This window comes from Rhinoraja longicauda, chromosome 24 (genome assembly GCF_053455715.1).
Source record: "Rhinoraja longicauda isolate Sanriku21f chromosome 24, sRhiLon1.1, whole genome shotgun sequence".
NCBI lineage: Eukaryota > Metazoa > Chordata > Chondrichthyes > Rajiformes > Arhynchobatidae > Rhinoraja > Rhinoraja longicauda.
The window spans coordinates 19,866,997-19,892,826 of record NC_135976.1 but is presented as its reverse complement, the minus strand read 5'-3'; the positions used below and the strand labels follow the sequence as shown (position 1 = coordinate 19,892,826).

At 52.7% G+C, this 25,830-nt stretch overlaps 1 protein-coding gene across 2 annotated transcripts; it reads right to left on the bottom strand.

The window, feature by feature from the left end:
- Positions 1-12: 12 nt before the first annotated feature.
- LOC144605296 (rho GTPase-activating protein 30-like) lies at positions 13-25,606 on the bottom strand. Of its 2 annotated transcripts, none has more exons than XM_078420407.1 (12): positions 25,107-25,606; positions 14,694-14,796; positions 11,933-12,077; positions 10,808-10,890; positions 10,277-10,384; positions 9,372-9,589; positions 8,044-8,206; positions 7,206-7,306; positions 4,527-4,604; positions 3,495-3,908; positions 2,323-2,579; positions 13-906 (listed from the first exon to the last, which is right to left on the bottom strand). In XM_078420407.1, exons 1-12 carry the CDS (start codon positions 25,198-25,200, stop codon positions 58-60), a joined length of 2,613 nt encoding a protein of 870 aa, XP_078276533.1. In that variant the 5' UTR covers positions 25,201-25,606; the 3' UTR covers positions 13-57. The 2 variants fall into 2 exon arrangements, with proteins under 2 accessions (XP_078276533.1, XP_078276534.1); XM_078420408.1 differs by having other exon boundaries at positions 9,453-9,589; positions 25,107-25,604.
- Between the last annotated feature and the right edge of the window lie 224 nt (positions 25,607-25,830).

The following is a 25,830-nucleotide window of genomic DNA, read 5'->3' as shown; positions in this document are numbered from 1 at the left end:
GGACCCTCCCCCGCGTCCTGCGGTTGACACGACCACCAGATCCCCGCTCCTGGCCCCTCACTCCGGCGCCTCCGCCTCCGCCTCCAGGGCCAGCGAGCGGCAGCGGGGCGGGGTGGGCGATCCGGGGCCCGTGTCCCGGGGCAGGAGCGCTGCGGGCGGGAGACTGAGCCTGTCCCGGGGGGAGGGCAGGGAGTCGCCCCGTATGAAGGGCCGGAGCTGACGGCGAGACGAGGCGGCCAGACCCTGTTGGTCCCGGCGCCGCGCCACCGCCTCGTCGAAGGACTGGCTGCCCGCCTTGCGCCAGGCGGCGGAGCGCGCCACGGGGCTGAGCGGCGGGTGGTCGGCCGCGGGCCGGGGCCTGGCCTTCAGGGCTGGGGGCAGGATGGCGTAATGGGGCTTGGGGGCCACGACGGGCAGGGCCCGGGCCTGGAGGCAGGGCACCACCCTGCTCTCCAGGCGCATGGGGGCGGCGGTGGGTTGCCGCCCGACCCAGGTATCGCCCCTTTCCGGGGCTCCAGTCGCCGCCGCCTCAGCGCTCGGGTCCCCCGTCCCCCAACCATCCGGCTCGGCGGCCTCATCCCGCGGCGCCGCGCTCTCACACCCGGTCGAGCCGTCCCCTGTGCCGGGCCCCGGGCTCCCTAAAAGTGGCTGCTCGAAGCCGGCGGGGGTGGCCCCCGCGCAGCCCGGGGGACCAGGCCCGGCCGCCGGCTCGTTGGGGTCATTCTGCCCGTCGGTGGGGCTGGACTCCGCGCTGGGATGGCCGGGCTCTGGGACGCTGCAAGCCGGCTCTTCCTTCTCGGAGACGTCTTCCTCCGTGGTGGGAGTGGTCGGGCAAAGGGGCTGATCCTGGTCCGGCCCCCAATCTTCCTCACACGGGGGCTCCACAGAGAACTCCTGGAGGTGGAGCTGGGGGGTTAACATGGGAAACCCAGTAGGTAAAAAAGAGAAACACATACAGTTCCATCACCTCAGTCCCCATCTAACCAGTCCCCACCCCAACCTATCCTCTTTCCTCCCAACCTCTGATGTTCCAGCGAAAACAATACAAGTCGACCCAACCTTCCCCTGTAGCTGAAGCCCTGTCATCCAGGCAGCGTTCTGGTAAACCTCCTCTGCACCCTCTCGAAAGCCTCCACTTCATTCCAGTAATGGGACAACCATCTCCAAATCCAGCCTAACCAAAGTCCTATAGAGCCACATCATGTGCTGGCACTTTCAGTGAACGATGAACTTGGACTCCAAGATCCCTCTGCACACCAATGCTGTGACCAGTCTTGCCATTAACTGTATACTTTCCCCTAACATTCAAGCTCCCAAAGTGCTTTCTCGGGTTTAACTCAATCTGCCACGTCTCTGGCTATTTCTGCCGCTGCATCTTCTGGCTGCATCTTCCTCACTATCTTAAATTTCTCCAATTTTGAATAAGCGAATTCTGAATCCATACGACTATGTCATCGTGATTCCCATACAGCTTAATCTTCTGGATCAGCCTACCCTATCAAAAACCTAACTAAAATCCAGTCTGAAGAAGGGTCTCGACCCGAAACGTCACCCATTCCTTCTCTCCTGAGATGCTGCCTGACCCGCTGAGTTACTCCAGCATTTTGTGAATAAATACCTTCGATTTGTACCAGCATCTGCAGTTATTTTACTAACTAAAATCCATGTGCCCAACATCCGCTGCTCTACATTCATCTGCGTCTGCAGTTCCTTTTTATTGTCCCGCCCTCCCTTTATCAATTTCCTTTCTCACCTCCTCAAACAACTGCCAGGATGGGGGCAGCCGGAGTTGGGGGCAGTGGTGGGTGGGGGCATTCGGAGGGCGGGTGGGGGTAGGGGCAGTCGGGAGTGGGAGTGAGGTAGTCGGAGACCCCCACCACTCTCCACCACAGTGTAGACTCCTCACCTGCGCGTAGGTGGGCAGTAATGGGTGGGGCAGTGGTGGGTGGCAGTGGTGGGTGGCAGTGGTGGGTGGGGGGCAGTGGTGAGTTGGGGGCAGTGGTGGGTGGGGGCAGTGGTGAGTTGGGGGCAGTGGTGGGTGGGGGCAGTGGTGGGTGGGGGCAGTGGTGGGTGGGGGGCAGTGGTGAGTTGGGGGCAGTGGTGGGTGGGGGCAGTGGTGAGTTGGGGGCAGTGGTGGGTGGGGGGCAGTGGTGGGTGGGGGGCAGTGGTGAGTTGGGGGCAGTGGTGAGTTGGGGGCAGTGGTGAGGTGGGGGCAGTGGTGGGTGGGGGCATTCGGAGGGCGGGTGGGGGTAGGGGCAGTCGGGAGTGGGAGTGGGGGCAGTCGGAGACCCCCACCACTCTCCACCAGTGTAGACTCCTCACCTGCACGTAGGTGGGCAGTTCTCCCTCGTCCATCTCGCGCTCCATCAGCTCGGACTCGATGCTCATGTCCACGCCCCCAAACCCGCCGGCGCTGGCGGCCGGGGCGTACTCGGAGGGGTCCATCTCTTCGGGCGTGCGGAGGGGCTGCCCGAGTTCCCCCGAGTACTCGAAATCACAGTCCCCCATCTCCTGGTTGTCCAGGAACGAGAAGGTGTCCTGCAGTTCCAGGGACATCTCGGGCAGAGGGAGAGCCAAAGCTATGGGGAGAGGCAGCGTCAGTGGCTCCCTCCCTCCTCACACTCCCTCTGCATCCCACTCGCCCTCGTCTCTGGCTTCCTTCCTCGCTCTCTGAACCTCATCATCCCTCACATTCTTCCTTATCTCTTCCCCGCTCACTCCATCAGCATCCCACATTCCGCCGTGTCTCCCCTTTCCATCGTCTCTGCCCCTCCCTCTCCATCTCACAATTTACCTCGTTCTCTGCTCCTCTCCCTACATCTTACATTCTCATTCTCACTCTCACTATCTGTCTACATTGCTCTTTCCCATTCTCCTCCTCTCCGCCCGTCTCCTTCATTTTCTCAATATTTTTTCTCGTTCTATATAGCCCTCTCGTCCCCCTCCCATTTCACTCACTATCTGCCCCTCTCTCCCTGTTCCCTCTCTTTCTCTAACTAATCTCTCATCATCTGTATCATAACTTTCTGTATCCCAACTCCCAATTTCTTCTCCCTCCCTCTCTGTCTCCCGCCTCCCACTCTCTCTATCTCCCTCCACACTCCACCTCTCCCTGTCACACCCCCCCCCCCCGCGATCTAGTTCTCTTCACCTGCTTGTTCGTCTATCTCTCCATCCTTCTCCTCTCTCCTGTCTTCACTCAATCCGTCACACTCTCCTCTCTCCCTCCAATCCATTTCCCTTCCTCACTTCCTCCGGCCTCTCCCTCCATGCCCTCCTCCAATCTTACCTGTCCCCCTTGTTCTTCATCCCCTCCAGTCCCTCTCCCCTCACCGTCCTCTTCCCTCCATCCATCCCCCCTCCAATCCCTCCCCTTCAGCTCCTTTCCCTCAACCCTCCCTTCCAGTCCCGCTCCCTCTATTTCACCTCCTCTCTCCATTCCTCCACTCATCCCCTCCCTCCCTCAAGCCCCCCCTCCCTCCCTCCCAACTCACCCTCTCCGCCCTGCTCCTCCTCCTCCTCCTCCTCCGCCGTGTCCTCGTTCTCCGTTTCCTCGGCTGGATGCGCGCTCTGCTCTGTGGGCTTCTGCGGCCCCTGGGAGGGGCATGTGGCTGCCGGCTGCCCCTGCCCCTGCCCCAGCCCCTGCCCCTGCCCCACGAGTGGTCTGTGCAGGAGGGGGGTGACGTGCGAGGGCAGGGAGACGGAGTATGGGCCGGAGATGTGGAGGGCAACCCTGCGGCCGGCCCTCTCCTGCGCCTCCTTGGCCGAGCGGGGGGAGTCAGGGCCCCCGCGGAGAACGGGACGTGTCACCTGCTCCGGCGGCAGCTGGAAGGCCTGGTCCAGCGAGCCGCTGGAGCAACTGTCCCGGCGGCTGAGGGTGCCTCGGCCGTCTCCATGGGGGGGAGATCCTAGAACAGGGAAGGGGGGGGGGGGGCAGTGAGGGTAGGAGAGAGCGGAAAAGGAGGGGGAGAAAGAAGGGAAGAGAAGAAGCGATGGGAAAAGGAGAGGAGAGAGGGGAGGTGGGAGGGAGACGGGAGAGGGAGGGAGAGAGGAGGGAGGAGAGAGGGGTGGAGAGGGGAGAAGAGACCGGTAGAGAGTGGAGTTGGAGGAGGGAAGATGCGAGAGGGAGAGAGAGGGGGGAGGAAAAGAGAAGGGAGAGGAGGGTGTGTGGGAGGAACAGGGGGTTAGAGAAGAGGGGTGCAGATTGTGAGGAGGGAAAGAGGGAAGGGAGAGGTGGACTTGGAGGGATTAAGGTATAGAGGGCATAAATTAAGGAGGGACAGGAGGGGTGATAGAGAGAATAGGAGAGAGATCAGACTGTGATGTGCAATGGTTCTGCCCAACCCAGTCATCCGATATTGGAACCTTGAGCAACGAGATGCCCGGTCCAGCAACACATCTCCGCTAAACCACAATCAGCGCGCTCCCATAATGCCCCAGCAGCCCAGGCGAGGCTGTGAGAGAAGTGGGCAACAACAGTGTGGGGGGGGGGGGGGGGGGCTCCAGACCCGCCCTGTCGGACTCACCGTCGTTGGTGTAGGGTGCTGAGCTCAACGAATCCATGCTCTTTGCTGGCCTCAGGGTGAGGGGAGACGTCTTCGGGTCTGAAATGGAATGGGTGGAGGCAGGGAAGGGGTTCAACAGAAGCAGAGAGAGTGCATACCATTCATTCGCATCAAACATACTCCCACTGACCACATTCCAACAAATGCAACCTCTTCCCATTCACTCCCATTGTCACAATCTTCACAGACCAAACCCCTTACCATTGACACCTGCTGTCCATGCCTAGCCCCTGGCCATTCTCTCTCACCACCCACATTCCCAACAAACTCAACCACGTCCAATTCACTCCCACTGTCCATGCCCGAGCCATGCCCAACCTCGCCCACATTCCAAACAGATACAACATTCCCGTTGCCCACATTCCCCACGCACTCAACCCCTTTCCCATTCTCTCCCACTGCCAACATTCCATGTGGATCTGTGAGGAAAACGTGGTCCTCAGGTTCCCTTTAAATCTTTCCCTTCTCACCTTAATCCAATGCCCTGGCAGTCTAAAGACTCATCAGCTTATCAGTGCCCCATGATTTTATAAACCTCCATAAAGTCACCCCTCAGCCGCCTCCGCTCCGGCAACAACAGTCCCAGTCTATCCCGTCTCCCCTCAGAACTCAAGCAACATCTGGGTTGGATGTCCCAGCAACACCCTTGCGTCTTTTCCAAACCCTTCTCTAGTTTATCCACATCCTTCCTGTAGTGTGATGACCAGAAGGCTCACAATATTCCAACTGTAATCTGACCAATGTCTTACACAGCGGTACCACCACAGCTCTCGCAATCAATCTTCGGACCAATGTTAGTAAATGTACCAAGTGCTTCTTCTACACTTTCAGGGAACTCTTATGCACTCGCTTCACAAGAAGGGTCTCGACCCGTAACGTCACCTATTCCTTCTCTCCAGGGATGCTGCCCGTCCCGCTGAGTTACTTTTATGTCTACTCACAATTCACAACTACCCTGTTCACCCACATTCCTTCCTCTAGCTTCACAATAGCTCTTCAATCCCTTTGTCTCACACCTTCTGTCCTTTCACCTTTGGCCTTTATCTAACCATCTGCATTTCAATAACCCTCCTCACCTGTGTAAGCATATTACCTGTCAGGCTTTGTCCTGTTCCTCCTCTCTTCCAGACCCAGCCCCCCCTCCCCCCTCCCCCCTCCCCCCTCCCCCCTCCCCCCTCCCCAATCAATTAGTCTGAAGAAGTGTCCTGACCCAAAACACCAGCTATGCATGTTCTCCTGGAATGCTGTCTGGCCCGATGAGTTACTCCAGCAATCTGGGTCTTATTATGTACGTTTATCCATAGATGGGAAGGAACTGCAGATGTTGGTTTACACCGCAGACAGATACAAAATGCTGAATTAACTTAGCGGGAGAGGCAGCATCTCTCGAGAGAAGGGATGGGTAACGTTTCGGGTCGAGACCCTTCTTCAGACCGAGAGTCAGGGGAGAGGGAGACTAGAGATATGGAAGGGTAAGTTGTGAAAAGAACAGATCAAATCAAGGAATATGGAATGGTTCATTGTTAGCCGAGGGGAAGGTAACAACAAGGCATGCAATCAGCAAAATTAACCAGGAAGACCTTGAAACTAGTCGGAGAACTAGGATGGGACAGGGGCGGAGAGAGAGGGGAAGCAAGTGTTACTTGAAGTTAGAGAAATATTCACACCGCTGGGTTGAAAGGTGCCCAAGCAAAATATGAGGTGCTGTTCCTCCAATTTGCATTGGGCCTCACTGACAGTGGAGGAGACCCAGGACAGAAAGGTCAGTATAGAATGGGAGAGGGAGTTCAAGTGTTTAGCAGCCGAGATATCACTAGGCCAAGGAGGACTGAGCGGAGGTGTTCAGCGAAACGATCGCTGAGTATGCGCTTGGTCTCGCCGATATATAAGACCACAAGAGCGGATACAGTAGGTGAGGTTGGAGGAGGTGCAAGTGAACCTCTGTCTCACCTGAAAGGACTGTCGGGGTCCTTGCTCTACAACAACCCCCGAAGGTCCTGTCATTCACTGTGAAGGTCCTGCCCTGGTTTGACTTCCCGAAATGCAACACCTCGCAACTTATTTTCATTACATTCAATTAACAATTCCATCAGTCCACTTGCTCAATTGATCAAGATCCTGCTGTAAATGTTGATAACCACCTTCGCTGTCTACGATACCAACGACTTTAATGTCATCTGCAAATTTACTAATTATGCCTTTTGCAATCTCATCCAAATCGTGAATATGAAGCACAAACGGCAATGGACAGCATCGGTCCCTGAGGCACCAGTAGTCACAGGTCTCCAGTCTGAAAAACAACCTTCCACCATCACCCTCTGCTTCCTTCCATGAAGCCAATTCTCGATCCAGTTCAGATAGCTGCCCTTGGATCCCACGTGGTCTAACCTTCCCTATGGAATCTCTTAGGGTTGGTTCTCCATTACCTTACTTGCTAGGTATATAGCTCATGAACTCGTTTTGCCCTCGTGCTTTTACAAAAAAACCTCATAATCCTTTATTCCTGTAATGTCCAATTATACGCCCTGTCCCATTCTCCTGGCTGGCTCTCCTAAACTCTTTGCCTCTGCGACCCCCTCATCTCTCCACCACCCCGCCCCTCCCGCCACCCCCTCCGTTGTGCCACACTTTCATTCTTACCTTTTCCTTCATTCCGACACCCTTTTCGTTTAGAATCATTCCCAGATCTCCCGAGGTTAAATATTGATCGCCATTTCTTGACTTTCAAAGAGCCTTTCCTTCTGCAATGTAGAGAGAAGGGAACATCTTAAAACAAAACGCCCAATCCATCTGTTAGGAAGGAACTGCAGATACTGGTTTACACCGAAGATAGATGCAAAATGCTGGAGTAACCTAATGGGTCAGGCAGCATCTCTGGAGAAAAGGAATCGGTGACGTTTCAAGTCGAGACTTCAGACTCTGAAGAATTGTTTGGAGAAGTCTGAAGTCTGAAGAAGGGTCTCGACCTATTTCTTTTCTCCAGAGTGGCTGCCTAACCCGCTGAGTTACTCCAGAATTTCGTGTCGATCCCTCAATCCCTCTGTTAGAACAGCCTGTAACCGCTCCCGGGGATCTGTTATTTTATACGTAAACTCCGAAACTCATTGATTAGGTCCCAGCTTCCAACCCACACCATCCAGTCTGTTATTCTAAATATAAACCTTGAGACCCTGGATTAGACCCCCACTGATATATCTCCCTCGCACGGATCTACCATTCTATATATGAACTCCCCACCTCTTCCTCCCCTCCCCCTCTTCGTCAGCTCCTGTGCACTCTCAGTTTTGACCTTCGCAACTCCTCCCGTCTCTGAAACCCCTACCCCACCCTCTCTTCCCTCTCCCCCTCCCCCCCCCCTCACCCTCACCCCACCTGCCCATTTCCGTCAGCTCCTGTTTTTACTCTCGTGTCTCCCCACCTGTTATCCCCTACCCAACCCCGTCTCTCTCCCCCCCCCCCCGGCTTGCCCGCGCGTTACCTGCTCTCCGGTAGCTCGATGATGGAGTGATAGGGCCTCATGGCGGGGGGGCCGTCGCCCAGGTGAAGGGTGCGTGGGATTTGCGAGGGGTGGGTACGGCCCGGTGCTTGCTCCCACCCCGGGCTGAGGCAGGGCAGCGACTGGCATCGCTCAGCATCTCCGTCTGAGTAGAGAGGGCACAGAACAACAATGAAGGACGGGGACCCGAGTGGACCAGTCGGCCCTTTGATCCGGCTGTCCCAATCGAGATGGCTGATCCCTGCCGGCCTCAACCCCTCTTCTGTGCCGGTTTCCCCTCGCCATTAATTCCTCCGTCTGACAAACATCTATCAAAGCTCCCAGGGCTCCGCGGCCAACAGGAGGTAACCGCCGAGCTGGTCCCTCGCGGCCGAACGCAAGACCCAGCAGACCGCGGCCTACAGGAGGAGCCCGTCGAGCTCGTCCCCGAAGACCAGAGACCGGGAGGATCGAGCCGGTGGCAAAGATCAGCGAGGAGCGAGGCCGGTAGGAGAGGAGAGAGAACCAAGGTCTGGCCTCAAGGTCGGCTGCGGGAGGGCCCCGGGGAAGAAAGGGAGAGGGACGTCAGTTCGATGGTGGATCCAAACATCCAAGGAAGGTGATGGCGGAAGGCCCTCAGCAGCCTGGGGCTCGCCTGCTGTGACACTGCTGGTAAAATCTAGAGCGTGGACTGGCCTTTCAAAATGATGCCAAAATGTGGTGCCTCATTTCTGTATAATTTGCTCACCGGGTTTGTTCTTAGGTATGGGAATACTCGACTGGACTGTTTGTGAGCGAAGAATTTCACTGTGCCTTTGCACTTTGCACATGTGAGGTCAAAAAGCTCCATTGACCATATTTATCCTCGTCCGCCATCAATATCTACCGATGCGGCTTCCACGCGTTCACCACCCTCTTTGAGAAGACTTGTAGTTATGCCTCCCTGTGCAACACTTCAGCACCAGTAAAAACAGCCCAACATCTATCCTCACCACCCACTTCAGATCTTATATCTTTGAATAAGGCCACCCCTCGCTCTTCGAAACTCCAATTAATTCAGACCCAAACTGTCCAGTCTGTCTTGATTGGACAAACCTCTCATCCCAGGAGTTCATCTGGGGAATCTCCTTGGACTGTCCCAACGCTACCACATCCTTTATTAGGTGGTGGTGGTGGTGGTGGTGGGGGGGCGGACGTCCAGTAAGTGGTGTCCAGGGACTCTCTGGCCCCTCTCTAAAACAAGGTGGTGAAAAAAAAGAGTTCTCAAACATTGAGTGTTTCTTTCCCCACAGATGCTGCATGACCCACTGAGTGTTTCCGGCCAGGCTCACTCTCTGCCCTTTCCCACTCTGATTTTAACTCAGATTTGCAGCGGCTGTGATTTGCTTGATTTCCAGTCACGGCACGGTTACCAGAGTCGGTTTGCCGGTCGCCAGAACCGAATAGCTGCTGTACGTGGTTGAGGATGAACTCCACCAGGATGGACTGGACACGGACCTCCATGAAGGCAGCTGTCCCGTTGAACCCCGACATCTCAATCTCCTTGGATCTGGGGGGCGGAAGGAGCAGAGAGTGAGACCACCCCATGGGCAGAGACCCCCGCCTCAACACCGACCCACCACCTCAACACCGACCCACCACCATGCCATAGCACCGCACTCTCTCCCTGTCCCCACCCATCCCATCCCCTCCCCACCATCTCACCCTCAACACCCACCCATCCACACGACATTGCACCCCACTCACTTCCTGTCGTCGACCATCCCATCGCCACAACCACATCCTCTCCCCTTCACTCCTCCTCTCCCCTTCTTGGTCCCACACCACCCATGACTCCTCCTCGACCGCAGGCCTCCACAACTATTCCCCCCTCTCCATCTGTACCCCCTCCTCACCACCCACTCCCTACATCCAGTTCATCTACTCCATTCCCTCTCCAGCCCTGTCGTCACCCCTCCCCTACTCAGTCACCTCCCCCACCCATCCGGTCTTCCCCCATCTGGTCACTTGCCCCCACCTAGGCACCGCCCTAACCCACCCAGTCACCTCTCACCCAGTCACCTCCCCTCACCCCAGTCACCGCCCCCACCCACCCAGTCACCCCCCCCCCCCCGTCACCTCCCTCCAACCCAGTCACCTCCCCCCTATACCCACCCCCAGCCGCTCTGCCACTGGAGGGGCTAGGAGGTGGGGAAGGGCTGGGGTGAGAGTACGGGGCAGCTGCGGCAGCGCTGACCTCAGCAGGTTGGGGGCCCACACGATGGCCAGGTTACGGGCGTGCATGTTGGTCCGTGGGCTGAAGGACGCCATTCGCAGGAGGTGCTGCATCAGGTATTCCAGGGTCCTGGAAACACACCGACAATCAGCTGGGGGGGGGGGAGGGAGCACCGGAGGAGGTGAAGCGAGGGAGCACCGGAGGAGGGGAGAGGAGGGGAGGGGAGGGGAGGGGAGGGGAGGGGACACTTGGCGAGGCGACGTGAGAGAGCGCGGCGGGAGGAGAGGGAGCACCGCGGGAGGGGTGGGGTGGGCGAGAGTAGTCAGGGGACTTGGGCGAGGGAGCGGGGAGGACACGGGTGGGGGGAGGGGATCATCGGCGAGGGGTGGGGGTCTTCGGTGAGGGAGAGGGGGTCCGGCGAGCGGGAGGGGATCATCGGCGAGGGGGAGCGGGTTCGGCGAGGGGGAGGGGGTTCGGCGAGGGGGAGGGGGTCCGGCGAGGGGGAGGGGGTTCGGCGAGGGGCCGCGGACGAGAGGGGCTCTGGGTCTTTACCTGTAATGGGATGGGGGCAGTTCCTGCAGCACGTGCCGTATTTTGATGAGCCGCTCAGCTTCCAGCTGTGTGTTCACTGCATCCTGACAACAAAGGAGGTTGGAGTCAGGGGGACGTGTGCTACAAACACCACTGGGCTTACTGAAGAGGTCACGAAGTTGACAGGTGAGGGTAGAGCCCTGGACGTTGTCCACGTGGATTTTAGTGAGCCAATTGATAAAGTCCCCCATGATAGGCTCAGGGTCATGGGGACCGGAGTCTGGATCAGAACTGGTTTACATCAGGAAATAGAAAACACGTGTGAGATAATACAGTGGCCATGGGGAGTTTCAATATGCAAGTACACTGGGGAAATCAGGTTGGTACTGGATGTGTGGAACACGTTCTTTACACTGAGAATGGAGGGTGCGGTTGCGGTGGAGACAGGTTTATGGTCTAAATGTAATGGTTTATGTTCTAAAGTAGAGAAAGCTTCATTGTGTTCTGGGAGTGTGTGACGGGACAGTGTAGAGGGAGCTTCACTCTGTGTCTGACCTGTGCTCTGGGACGGGGCAGTGTAGAGGGAGCTTCACTCTGTGTCTGACCTGTGCTCTGGGAGTGTGTGACGGGGCAGTGTAGAGGGAGCTTCACTCTGTGTCTGACCTGAGTGTGTGATGGGACAGTGTAGAGGGAGCTTCACTCTGTGTCTGACCTGAGCTCTGGGAGTGTGTGACGGGACAGTGTAGAGGGAGCTTCACTCTGTGTCTGACCTGTGCTCTGGGAGTGTGTAACGGGGTAGTGTAGAGGGAGCTTCACTCTGTGTCTGACCTGTGCTCTGGGTGTGTGTGACGGGACTCACTGTGAGGACGAGAGGGGAAACACCGACACCTGCAGCCAACCGTGCGGTCACTGCCCCTGCTTCGCTGATGGACACCAGGGGATTGAAGTTTAGATCCTTCCTGGGCCGCGAACACCCGACTAATGGAGACCCCATCCATATGAGAGAGCGTTTGGGAGACCTGTGGGATTGATGGGTTTCATGAATGCCAGGTGGGAACGGGGCATTACCTGGCTTCTCTCCCCGCCCCCCTGAGCCGCTGTAGTCGGGGGCTGGACGGGACCGTGTCGAGGGAGTTCAGGACTTACTGCGAATTTATCGTACAGTCGGTACATGAGCAGTGGGTTGGGCAACTCTCGGAAGTACGCCTTGCAGAGCGAGCTGACGCAATGTATGTCCTGTAGGTACACCTCTTTGGACAGATCCACCGTCTTCTCCGTGTCGAACTCCTGCCTGTGGTCCAACGCAAACGGGCTGTCATGTTAGATGCTGGAAGCAGAAACAGCGGCCGGGCGTTCGGCCCCTCCTGCCCGCTGCCGGCCCACTCACTGCTCGACCCTGTCCCGTTCTTCTCTCCTGCCTGTTCCCACCGACTCCTCCTCAGACCTGTCACTCGGTGGAACTCGTTCAATCCCTCACTGGAGAATTCACAGTCACGGCAAGTACTCACTCCTTATCCCGTCTGAAATGACGCCACCCCATTTCCAGATCCCCCCCCCCCCAGGTCTCGATTCCCCCACGGGGGGAGGGGAGACATCCTCAGCATCTCCCCTTCCGAGCCCCCACCCACCCCTTCATCCCGGGCTCAGCCTTCCCTGTTGCCCCCAACACGTGGACCCCCCGCGATAATGAGAACCAGTGTACACCCTGCCCCAGGTGGAGTCTCACCAACACCCTGTCACTTCTACTGACACTGACCCGCTCTTAACCCTCTGTAATAAAGACCATCGCACCCTCTGCCCTAGGGGCGACTCGCTGCCCCCGTGCTGTCCTCCTGTGTTCCAGGTGCGGGTGAACCCACATCTCTCCCCCCCCCCCCCCCCCCCCCCAGCGCTCTGCCCCCTCTTCCTGTTTACACAACTCCCCGCTTCTCCCCTCGCAGTCCCACCTCTCCCACGTTGAACCCAAACAGCGCCTTCATTCTGGCTTCACATCGGGACTTCATTCCGGACTCCGTCCCTTTCACAAACGGCCACCTCATCAAACCCGCTGATCACCCGCTCCCCAACCTCCTCTCCCCACTTTCACACCCTTTTCTGCCCTCTCAGTCTGACCCAATCTCTGTCTGAGTGAAGGAGAAAGGGGGGGGGATCGGAGGGGAAAGTGCCGGTAAAAAAGGGGAGTTAGAACATAGAACACAGAGCAGCACACAAACAGCCCATGGTGTTTGTGCAGAACATGATGGCGAGCTGAACTGACCTCACCTCCCTGCACACGACCCACACCCCTCTATTCCCTTCACCTACCACCAAAAACCATCAAAGGCCACCATGGTATCTGCCTCCACCATCACCCGTGACAGCGCGTTCAGACACCCGCCACTCACTGTCCAAGAAACTTGCCCCGCACATTTCATAGAGAACAGAACGGTACGTGCGGGTAGCACGGATCAGTACCGGGTAGCGCGGGTCAGTACGGGTTGCACGGGGCAGTACGGGGTAGCACGGGGCAGTACGGGGTAGCACGGGGCAGTATGGGTAGTACGGGTCAGTATGGGTAGTACGGGTCAGTACCGGTTAGCACGGGTCAGTACCGGGTAGCACGGGTCAGTACGGGTTGCACGGGGCAGTACGGGGTAGCACGGGGCAGTATGGGTAGTATGGGTCAGTATGGGAAGTACGGGTCAGTACCGGTTAGCACGGGTCAGTACCGGGCAGTACCGATAGCACGAGTCAGTACCGGGTAGTACGGGTCAGTACCGGGTAGTACGGGTCAGTACCGGATAGCATGGGGCAGTACGGGTAGTACGGGCCAGTACCGGGTAGCACGGGGCAGTACGGGCCAGTACCGGGTAGTACGGGTGGTACGGGTCAGTACCGTGTAGTACGGGTCAGTACGGGTAGTACGGGTCAGTACCGTGTAGTACGGGTCAGTACCGTTAGCACGGGTCAGTACGGGTAGTACGGGCCAGTACCGGGTAGCATGTGGGTAGTACGGGGTAGCACGGGGCAGTACGGGCCAGTACCGGGTAGTACGGGTGGTACGGGTCAGTACCGTGTAGTACGGGTCAGTACCATTAGCACGGGTCAGTACGGGTAGTACGGGCCAGTACCGGGTAGCATGGGGGCAGTACGGGTAGTACGGGGTAGTACGGGGCAGTACGGACCAGTACCGGGTAGTACGGGCCAGTACCGGGTAGTACGGGCCAGTACCGGGTAGCATGGGGCAGTACGGGTGTCGGGTTATGGGGAGAAAACAGGTTGAGAGGGAGAGTTGGATCAGCCATGATTGAATGGCGGAGTGGGCGATGACTCGAATGTCCTAACTGTCCTAACTCTGCTCCTGTCGGCCCTGGGATGGACCCTTCAGCACACAATGTTTGCACTGAACAAGATGCCTTGTTAAACAGACCTCGTCTGTCCGGACATGATCCATGTCCCTCTATTCCCTGGACTTCCATGGCCTATCTAAAAGTCTTTTAAAACTCACTATCTTTCTTTCTTTTGTTTGTCAACCACAACAATGAAAAGCGGCAATTGGTGCTTCAGAGTGCCGTAGTTGACGCTTTGATATCTGCCTCCACTGGCCTAAAACTCTCTGTGCAACAAGACCTTGTCCGGCACATCTCCACTAAACTTCCCCCTCTCGCCTTACAGCTCTGCCCTCTAGTGTTGGACAGGGAGATAGACAGGCAGGATGCATGAGGGATGAAGAGAGGTGGCGAAGTACAAAGATGGAGAAAACCAAGGAGAGAGACGCAGAGTGACGACTGTGACAGAAATAGAGATCGAAAGTCGTTTATTGTCATCTACACGAATAACTGAGAGACACAGATACAGGGAGGACCTTGCTTGCAAGATCACAGCGTCGCAGGCACATCGACTCAGACAACACAAAAAAGAGTGGTACCGCAGTTTCTGTATGTTGGACGATATTCCAGAGAGCCGATAGATGCCATCGACAACCCCGTGCTGTTCGATGAATTCCGCACACAGCTTCAAAACCTGGGGGACTGAGGGAAAGGTCGCATGTTGATCCGATGCAAAGAGGATAAAGAGTGCAAGAAACAGACAGAGGCACACGAGGAACTGCAGATGCTGGAATCTTGAACAAAACACAAAGTGGTTGGAGTAACTCAGTGGGCCAGGCAGCATCTGTAGCGGGAAGTGGTAGGCAACGTTTTGATTCGGGGTCCAGAGAGAGAGCAAGACTTGGTGAGGTAACCGCACTCTCAGGGGTATATCTGTGCACTGCCTGGTGTCTCTCAGTCTGTCTCTCTTTCAGGGGTATATCTGTGCACTGCCTGGTGTCTCTCAGTCTGTCTCTCTTTCAGGGGTATATCTGTGCACTGCCTGGTGTCTCTCAGTCTGTCTCTCTGTCAGGGGTGTCTCTGTGCACTGCCTGGTGTCTCTCAGTCTGTCTCTCTGTCAGGGGTGTCTCTGTGCACTGCCTGGTGTCTCTCAGTCTGTCTCTCTTTCAGGGGTGTCTCTGTGCACTGCCTGGTGTCTCTCAGTCTGTCTCTCTTTCAGGGGTATATCTGTGCACTGACTGGTGTCTCTCAGTCTGTCTCTCTTTTAGGGGTGTCTCTGTGCACTGACTAGTGTCTCTCAGTCTGTCTCTCTTTCAGGGGTGTCTCTGTGCACTGACTAGTGTCTCTGTCTCTGTCATAGTGGGAATTCAGAATTCTGTAATTTTACACCTGCCCCGGAATATCTGTCTGATTATCTTCCCTATCTCCTACTCCTACACCTATTTTCAATGTTTCTATCTTTGCCCAAGATCATTCTATAACTTTGATAAATCAGTCCCTCTGCCTCCTGTGTCCCAGGGATGGTCAACCCAGTCTATCCAACCTGCTGTGGAAAGCCCACCACCAGGGCACTCTGGGGACTACCTTTTGCACTCTTTTTTTTTTTAAAGCTGTCAGGGTAATTTCTATCACGTGGTGATGAAAAATCTGCAAAGTACTCCAAATATATCCAAATGAATGTTTTGCACAGCAGTAATCCTCCCCGCTCTTCTCAGTGCCTCAGCCTAAGAAGGCAAGCACATCAAATGGCTCCTTCACCACCCTGTCCACCTTTGACTCCACTTTCAGGGAGCTATGGATTTGCATCTCAAGGTCCCTCTGTTTGCCAATACTCTGATGGACTCAGCCATTTGCTGAGAGTTCAGAATGTAGGGTGGCCGCTGTAGAGAAAGGAGAGATGAAACTGTGCGTGCACCACAGTGAGACAGTTCAGCAATGGATTCTTTGCACATCAGAGGTCCGATCAGTGTCCTATTTCATATGTCAATGTGCATTCCCTCACACATATCTAGATGAGATTCCATCTACCACCACTCCACTGAATGTTGCAGCTGATGTATCTCCTTCAGTATCCTTTCACAACCTTCTTCACTATGGAGTCAGAGTCATACCACATAAACAGACCATTCAGCCTAACTTACCCATGCCAACCGTGCTTACATGAGCTGGTACCATTTACCTGTATTTGGTCCAGACCCCTCTAAACCCTTCCTATCCCATGTATTTAAATGTCTTTCAACCACTTTAATTGTACCTACAAAAAGAAAACACAGGGTGCTGGAATAATTCAGTGGGTCAGACAGCATCTCTGGAGGACATGGAGAGATGACGTTGGGTGAAATGGTCGCCTAGTCTACATTTGGTCACACCGACGTGAAGGAGGCCACATCAGGAGCACAGAGTACAGTAGGGGAGGTTGGGGGAGGTACATGTGAACATTATGTCAACAGGTAGGGCTGTTGTGGTCCCTGGATGGTGTGAGAGGAGGAATAGGAATAGGTGTTGCATCTCCTGTGGTTGCAGGTTAAAGTACCTGGGGTGGTGGGTGTTTGGATGAATGAATGAATGAATCTTTGTTATCACATGACATGTTACAGTGAGATTTTTTGCTTTGCATACACAAGTACGTAAAGGACGCCAACAAAGTTACAAAGTATTCCATTTAGTTCCCAATGGTTCCCCCACCTCGCACCCCCCTTTGTTCTCGGCGGTCCCCCCCAAGTCGGGTCCACCTTTGTTTGGGTGGGAAGGGATGTGAGCCAAGGAGTTGTGGAGGCAACAGTCTCTGAGGAAGGTAGAAAACGGTGGGGGTAGGAAGATATGACTGGTGGTAGAATCGCACTGAAGATGGTGGAAATGTCAGAGAATTATTTATTGGATGCGGAGGCTGGTGGGGAGAAAGCCATGGACCAGGGGAACTCTACCCATGTTCCGTCTGGGGAATGAGGGCAGAAGTGTGGGACGCAGAGGGGACGGGGGCGAGAGATTCATCAAAAACAGGAAAAGGGGAGACCACGTTTACTAAAGAAAGATGACATCCTGAAGTCCTAGAGTGGACACCCTCATCTTGGGAGCAGTTGCAACGGAGATACGGAAATTAAGAGCAGATGATAGCACTCTTACAGGAGGTACGGTAGGAGGTGTCATCCAAATAACTGTGGAAGCGCATGGGTTTACAGTAGACGTCAGTCAATAGTCTGCCCCTGTGATGGAGACAGATAAATTAAGAAAGGGGAGAGAGGTGCCAGAGTCCAAGCGAATTTGACAGCAGGGTTCACGTTAGTCGTAAAGGTAATGAAATCAATGAGTTCTGCATGGGTGCAGGAGGCAGCCCCAATGCAGTTGGCCATGCAGCAGAGAAAGAGTTGGGGGATGGTGCCAGTGTACGTTTGGAACAAGGGTTGTTAGTTTCAATGTCAACACTGATGCTAATTTTATCCAACTTGAATGTGACTTTTAAAACTTAATCTTAAAAAATGTAAACTTTAAATTAAGACTGTACTCGCACTGTATTTTTACATCTGCTGTTTGGGTTTTGTCTGCTCATTTTAATTAACTGTATTGCTTTGTGTGGTAATGTATTATGTTTCTAACTATTGTACATATGGTATTGTATTTCTTTTCTAGGATGCCTAACAACATTGGGCGAAGGGACTGTCGATGAAAACTGGCCTCTCGGCTAACTTGAGTACACTTACATTTGTTTAAGTGTCAATTAATGTACATTGTCCCTTTTTCAAATAAATTATTAAATGAAATGAAAAGATGTAACCAACAAAAAGGCGGGCATAATGTATAGGAAGGAACAGCAGATGCTGGTTTAAACTGATGAAAGACAAAAATCTGGAGTAACTCAGCATGTCAGGCAGAACCTCTGGAGAAAAGGAATTGATGTCATTTAGGGTAAAGACCTTTTTTCGGACTGAGTCAGGGGAAATGGAAACGAGCGATATGGACAATGATATAGAGAAATATAGAACAAATGAATGAACAATATGCAAAACTAATGATGATCAAGGAAAGGTGGAGCCCACAATGGCCCATTGTTGACGATAGGCGAGGGCCGCGAGGTGATAACGAGTTATGCAGACAATGAAACTCAACAGAACAACAGTATGATGATTAGGATGGGGGAGGGGCGGAGTGAGAGGGGATGCAAGGGTTACTTGGTTAAAGAAATCAATGTTCATACCGCTAGGTTATACACTGCCCAAGCAAAATATGAAGTGCTACTCCCCCAATTTGCGTTTGGCCTCACTCTGACAATGGAGGAGGCCCAGGGCAGAAAGGTCAGTGTGGGAATGGGAAGGAGAGTTCCCCGGTTGCAGGAGAAAGTTCCAGCGGAGGGGATGGTTTGTGTGGGAAGGGATGTTAAACGGCAAGTTGAGGTGGGAATGGTCTCTGCGGAAAGTGGAAAGGGATGGAGACGAGAAGATGCGACAGTTGATAGGGTGAAAGGTGAGGGCCAGGGGGACTATGTTGCGATTGCAACTGGGGAGGGAGGGGGAGCAAGAGTGGAACACAGAGGAGCAAGGGTGAGGGCCTCATCTGTGATAGAAGAGGGGAACCCCCTTTCCCTAAAGAATTAGGACATTTCAGATATCCTGGCATGGAACACCTCATCTTGGGCACAGGTGCGGCGTAGACAGAGGAAGTGGGAGTGGGGGAAAGAGTCTTTGCAGGAGGAAGGGTGGGAAGACGTGTGGTCTAGAAAGCTGTGTGTCAGTAGGTTTAGAACAGACGTCAGAAGTTGCTGAGGGTGAGGACAAACTCTGCCAGGCAAAAGAGTGTGTGAGTAGAGGGGAACTGATTAGGTTTCTGTTCAAGGAAGAACCAAAGGCGTCTGACACCTCCTTATGGGGAATAGAGGTGTAAATGATAAAGATTAAGCAATGGAGGCCAAGGAATTAAAAGTTATTGAAGTGTTGAAGAGAGCTTGAGAGGTCTCGGACGTAGAATCAGAAGGAACTGGATAAGAGGCGGCAATATAGAAGAGGTTTTGGAGACAAATTTGGCGGAAACAATGGGACTGGCAGGGCAGTCCTCTGTGTTTATTGGGAAGGAGATAGAAATGGGCAATGATGAGGATGGTGGCCATGGAGGGAAGATGGCCAGAGTTGGAGATCAGTAACGGTCTGGGAGATGGTGGTTTGGTGTTTGTCAGTGCGGTCATGTTTTGTACCGGCCCTACCTCTTTTCCAGCTCTCTCCCCCTGCGACAATTAGTCTGAAGAAAGGTTCCAACTCAAAACAACCTAAGTCCTCCAGAGATGCTACCTGACCTCGAGTTACTCCGGCACTTTTTTGCTAAACCAGCAACTGCTGTTACTTGTGTCTTTCTGTCTTAATTATAGCTGCCTTTACCACATCCTTTAGCAGCTTGTTCCACATGTCCACCATCCTGTGTGAAAATCTTGCATCTCAAGGTCCCTTTAAATCTTTCCCCACTCACAAAACTATGCCTTCCACATTTAAACCTGGGAAAAAACTGACCATTCACCTTATCTCTGCTCCTCGTGATTTTATAAAGGCCCCTCCTCATGCTTTTATAATCTGGGGAGGAAGTCCTAACCTATTCAGTCTCTTTTCTAACAAGCCCTCCAGTCCCCAACGTACATTTTTCTGCCCCTTCTCCAGCTTAATCACATGCCTCCTCTTACTGGGCAACCAGAACTGTACACAAGTCTCACCAACACAATTTATTACCCTAACTGACGAAGGCAAGTGTGCCAAACATAATTTTCACCGCTGCTTGACCCACTGAGTTACTCCAGCATTTTGTTTCTACCTTCGAATTAAACCAGCATCTGCAGTTCTTTCCTGTACATAATTTTCACTGCACCGTCTACCTGTCTCATCACTTTCAGCAAGCTATTTACTTGTACTGGGATCCTATGCAGGACCAGGGCAGGTGAGAGGCTGGAGTGAGGAAGGATTGCTGGTTTGAATTGCAGAAATTATATTATCGATGGTCGACATGTGAGGCTATATGGGTGGAGCTGAGAAATAAGAAATGGATGATCACCTTGTTGGGGGGGTGTACAACAAGCCTCCAAATAGTCAACAGGAATTAGAAGAGCAAATATGCCAGGAGATTGCAGGTGACACAGGACTAATAGTGGAGGATTTTAACTTCCTTGACTAGGACTGTTACAGTGTAAAAGGTTTAGTCACAACAGAATTTGTCAAATGTGTTCAGGAACATTTCCTCAAGCAATATGTAGAGAGAGCCCTGCACGGGAGAGGGCAATGCTTTATCTAGTCTTAGGAAATTGGGAGAAACAAGTGGATGAAGTGTTTGGGGATGAGTCTTTTGGGACCAGAGAGCACTGTTTTATTAGGTTGAAGATAGTTACGGTTAGAGAAATGACGCTCCCATGTGTCAAAATTCTAAACTGGGGTACGGCCAAATTTAGGGGTGGCACAGTGGCGCAGCAGTAGAGTTGCTGGCTTATAGCAGAGTAGAGTTGCTGCCTTATAGCACAGTAGAGTTGCTGCCTTATAGCACTGCAGACTCAAGTTCCTCCCACATTCCAAAGATGTGCAGGTTTGTAGGTTAATTGGCTTCTGTAAATTGTCCCCAGTGAGTAGGATAGAACTAGGAGGTTGGTGTGGACTAGGTGGGCCAAAGGGCCTGTTTCCACACTATATCTCTAAACTAAACTAAAATAACTAAACTAAACTTTAAAGTATTAGACAGGAACACTCTCGTTGATTGGAACCCAGTTGTTTGAAGATTAAGGAACGCCTGGAAAATGGGATGTTTTTAAAAGTATGCTGACAAGAGTCCAGGACATGCATGTCTTAGAGTGAAGGGCAAGGCAGGTGAGCACATGGAAGCTTGGATGACGAGGAAAATTGAGGGTCGGGTCAAGAGCAAGAAGGAAGCATGGGGCAGGAATAGGCAGCTGCATCAGGTGCATCCCCAGAGGAGTTTCGGTAACTGAGGAGTAAGCTAAAAAGGAAATCAGGGGAAAGGGGAAAGGAGATAGCTCTGGCAGATGGCATCAAGGATAATCCCGAGATTTTATGTACATATAGGGGAAAAGGGTAGCCATGGAGAGAATAGAGGCCCTCAGGAATCAAAGCGGTCAACTCTGTGTGGAGCCACAGGAGATGAGCAAGATCCTGAATGAGTATTTCTCCTGTTTTTACCGCGGAGAAAGACAAGGGGACGGGCGATCTTGGGGCAGTCACTGGAAGGGTCTTTAGAGCAGACAGTGTTACAGTTGAGGAGGTGCTGAAGGCCCTAACGTGTACGAAGGTAGACAAATCTCGCAGTCCAGAGGAGATTGCTCCTGGCGGAGATTTACCAGTCATCGGTAAATACTGGTGAAGTGCCTGAGAACTGGAGGGACGCAAATGTTGTGCCTCTATTCAAGAAATGCTGCAGGGAAAAGGCTGGAAATTATGGGCCAGTGAGCCTAACATCAGTGGTTGGGAAGTTATTAGAGAGTATTCTGAGGGACAGGATAGACATGCATTTAGATGGACAAAGGATAGTCAGCGTGATTTTGCACGTGGGACATAGTGTCTCACGAATCTGATTGAGTTTTTGAAGATGTGACCAAAAAGATTGGTGAATGCAGAGTTGTAGACGTTGTATCTTTCGATTTCAGCAAGGCATTTGACAACGTTTCACATGGTAAGCTGTTCTGGAAGATTAGATCGCATGGGATCCGAGGAGAGCTAGTGTAGTTGACTGGATAGAAAATTGGCTCATTGAAGGAAGGAAAGTGATGATGGGTGGTAGTTTTTCAGACTGGAGGCCTGTGACTAGTGGTGTGCCTCAGTGTTAGGTGCTGGACCCATCACTCTTTGTCATCTATACTAATGACTTGGATGAGAATATACAAGGCATGATTAGTAAGTTGGCAGATGACACTCTCATGAGTGGTATTATAGATAGCAAGGATGTTTGTCAAAAATTGTAGCAGGATCTTGATCAGATGGGCAGATGGACTGAGGAATGGTTAATGGAGTTTAATACAGAGAAGTGCAAGGAGTTGCATTTTGGGAAGTCCAAGACCTCCAAAGTGAATGGCAGAGCTCTGGGGAGTGTTGTCAAGCAGGGATCTAAAAGTGCATGTATATCGTTCCTTGAAAGTGGTGTCACAGGTAAATACGGCTATTGGTCAAGAAGGCTATTGGCACATTGGCCTTCATCAGAATATTGTTTATAGAAGTTGGGAGGTTATGTTACAGTTGTACAAGACATTGGTGAGGCCATATTTAAAGTACTGTATTTAGCTTTGGTCATCAGATTAGCTCGAGGACCTAACATATAGCATATCAGCGGGGTTTGTGTGGAAAGGGTCCCTGCCTTCAAGTTCCTGGGCACGCATATTGCTGAGGATCTCTCCTGGACCACAAACACCATAGCGGCAGTCAAAAAGGCACAGCAGCGGCTCTACTTTCTGAGGATCCTCAGGAAGAACAACCTGCAAGAGCAGCTGCTAGTGACTTTCTACCGTTGCACCATCGAGAGTGTGCTGACGTACTGTATTTCTATGTGGTACACCAGCAGCTCAGAGGCAGACAAGAAAGCCCTTCAGAGGGTCATCAACTCTGCAAAGAAAATCATTGGTTGCCCACTGCCCTCTCTAGAGGAACTTTACTCCGTCCGCTGCCTCAGCAGAGCAGCCAACATCCTGAGGGATCCTTCCCACCCTGGTCATCAGCTGCTCCAACTGCTGCCCTCTGGTAGACGGTTTAGGTCCATTACATCACGGACTAATAGACTCAAGAACAGCTTCTACCCCAGCGTCACACGTGAGCTGAACACTGCCAGACACTCACATAAAACTGAATGGAAGGAACGGAACTGATCGGAACACTGTCAGTTACTTGTCAGAAAACATAAGCCTCAATTTAATACGTTTACATTCTACTGCACTTATATTGCTTAACATTTGCTAAACTTATTACATGTTACAACCGACCGCACCTTATATTTAATTACATTATTTAAAAAAATATTTTTTAAAGGCACTTGCAATATGTTAGCTCTCATTGCTGTGCAACAACTTGCTGTCTTGATTGCACTGTACACTGCCTCGACCGTATTGTAATTGTTTTGTCTATATTGTATTAGAGGTCAGTTTGTTTAATTCAGTAGATTAGGTTCAGCTTGTTATGGATAAAGGTTTATCCGTTGTATTGTCTGCTGTGTGTGATTGCATCATCTGGACTGCTTTAATTTCGCTGTACTTTGTGTAGTGACAATAAAGGTTTTTTACATTTACATATAGGGAGAGGTTGAGTAGGCTAGCACTTTATTCCTTGGAGTGCAGGATGATGAGGGATGATCTTATAAAGGTGTACAAAATAATGAGAGGAATAGATAGGGAGAATACATTGTCTTTTATCCAGAGTAGGGGAATCAAGAACAAGCATAGTTTTAAGGTGAGGGGGTGAAAGGTTTATTAGGAACCCGAAGGGTAACTTTTTATTTCACACAAAGAGTGGTGGGTGTAAAGAACGAGCTGCCAGAGGAGATAGTTGAGCAGGTACCATCACAACGTTTAACTAAACAGGTACATGGATAGGATAGGTGAAGAGGGATATAGGCCAAACACAGACTGGTGGTTTTAGTGTAGATGGGACATGTTGGTCAGCGTGAGCAAGTTGGGCCGAAGGGCCTGTTTCCATGCTATATGATCCTACTCCGAGATGTGTCTGAAATATAACACTCTCCAAGGGCTTATCCTTTTATTGTGCAAGTATAACTTGCCAAAATGTTTTGGTTCACACTTGGCTGAGTCAAATCCAGCTGGCATTCCTGGGCCTGCTTTCCCAATTATTTGAGATCCTCTTTTGATCTTAGATAATTTTCCTCATTGTCCACTACATCACTAATTTCTGCAGATTTACTAATCATGCTACTGATATTGTCATCCAATTCATAAATACCAACTAAAGCCCATACCACCCTATCCTCATTCATTCTCTTGGTTACCACTTCAAAAGACTACAGACTATAGTGATACAGCGTGGAAACTGACCCTTCTGCCCATCAGGTCAGCGTCAATCAGCGATCACCCCATGCACCAACACTATCCCCACTATCCCACACACCAGGAACAATTTACAATTTTATCAAAGTCAATTAACCTACAAACCTGCACGTCTTTGGAGTGTGGGGGGAAACTGGAGCACCCGGAGAAAACCCACACAGGGAGAACGTACAAGCTCTATACAGACAGTACCCACAGTCAGGATCCAACCCAGGTCTCTGGCACTGTAAGGCAGCAACTCTATCACTGCACCACTGTGCTGCCCCAAAAAACAATTAGATTTATGAAACTTGATTTCCCACACACAAACCCGTGCGATCACTAACCAGTCCCTGGTCTTTCTAAATGCAGGTAGATCCTATTTCTCAGCATCTTCTCCACTCACTTTCCCACCATGGATGTTGGGCTCACCAGCCTGCTGTTCCCTGGCCTTTCCTTGTAGCACTTCTTAAATGAAGCTACATCATTTGCCACCCTGCCCTCCTCTGGTGTGCCACCCGTGACTAAAGATGATCTCTGTTAGGGCCTCTGCACTTTCCCTCATTCCCACAATGTAGTAGGATACACCGGGTTAGGCCCTGGGGACATCAACCGTTGTGCAAGGAGACACTCAGCACCTCCTCCATTGTAATTTTGATGCATTTCAGGACAAGGCAGTAGTTTTGCTGATTAACCTAGCTTAAATCTCCTTCTCCATGGTAAACAGACAAATAATATCCATTCAGTAACTCACCCTTCCTCTGTGGCTCTGCATTATTTATGATTCCACCAAATTTTGTGTCATCAGAACATTTACCAGTCAGACCATGTACATCCTCATGTATCTCACACAATACGAGTCCCACTACTGATCATTGAAGTAAATCACTAGTCAATGTGCAACCACATAATTTCTCGACCAACAATGATAACAGCACTTCACAGGCTGTCTCTCAGTCCTTCACTCACAGGGGTATATCTGTACACTGACTGGGTTCAAGAACATTCTGGACCTTACCGTCTTGTCTGCTCCCCTCCAGGTGTGTTACCAGATCACAGCCGAATACTCGTTCCTTTGCTTGCCCTTTCTTCTTCCCCTTCTGGCGTTTCATGTCTGGCCTGTTGTTTCTCTTGCTGTGGTAGGTTTCCTGTCTGCCCCTCCCTGTGACTGAGGGGAGTAGAGGCCAGCCTGTGGCCTACCTGTCCCAGCTGGGCCCCACAGCCTGGGACCGACCTGTTGCCATTTCCAGGCCCCCCCCCCCACCCCTTGCTCTCCCTGGCTGCTCCTCACTCGCCCTGCCCTCGGGGCCACGGCTTTCTTGTCCGGTCTCTGGGCCGCTGCGTCTTGCGGTGGCCGTGGAGGGGGTGGGGGGAGGTGCGCGGACTGCGGAGGGGCTGGAGGAGAGAGCGAGGGCAGTGAGCAGAGCAGAGAGGAGGCCGAGGGCTGCTGCAGTTCCGCCTTGGCAGGAAGCGAGTGACGGAGGGAGGGGTAGAGCGAGAGGAAGGGTGGGACAGAGTGATAGAGGAAGAGCGAGGGTGCGGAGGCAGAGGGTCCAGTGTTCCTCCCCCCTCCCCGGTGTAGCCAGTGACCTCCCGGCACGATCCAGGTCAGGCAGTGACAGGCTCGTGTGGCAAACGGACGCTTCACGTCGCCATCAGGAAGCAGGCCCGGCACTCGGGTAACCACGTCCTGTTCCACCAAGCGGAGAGAGTACGTTGGAGAGATAGAGGGGGGGAGGTGG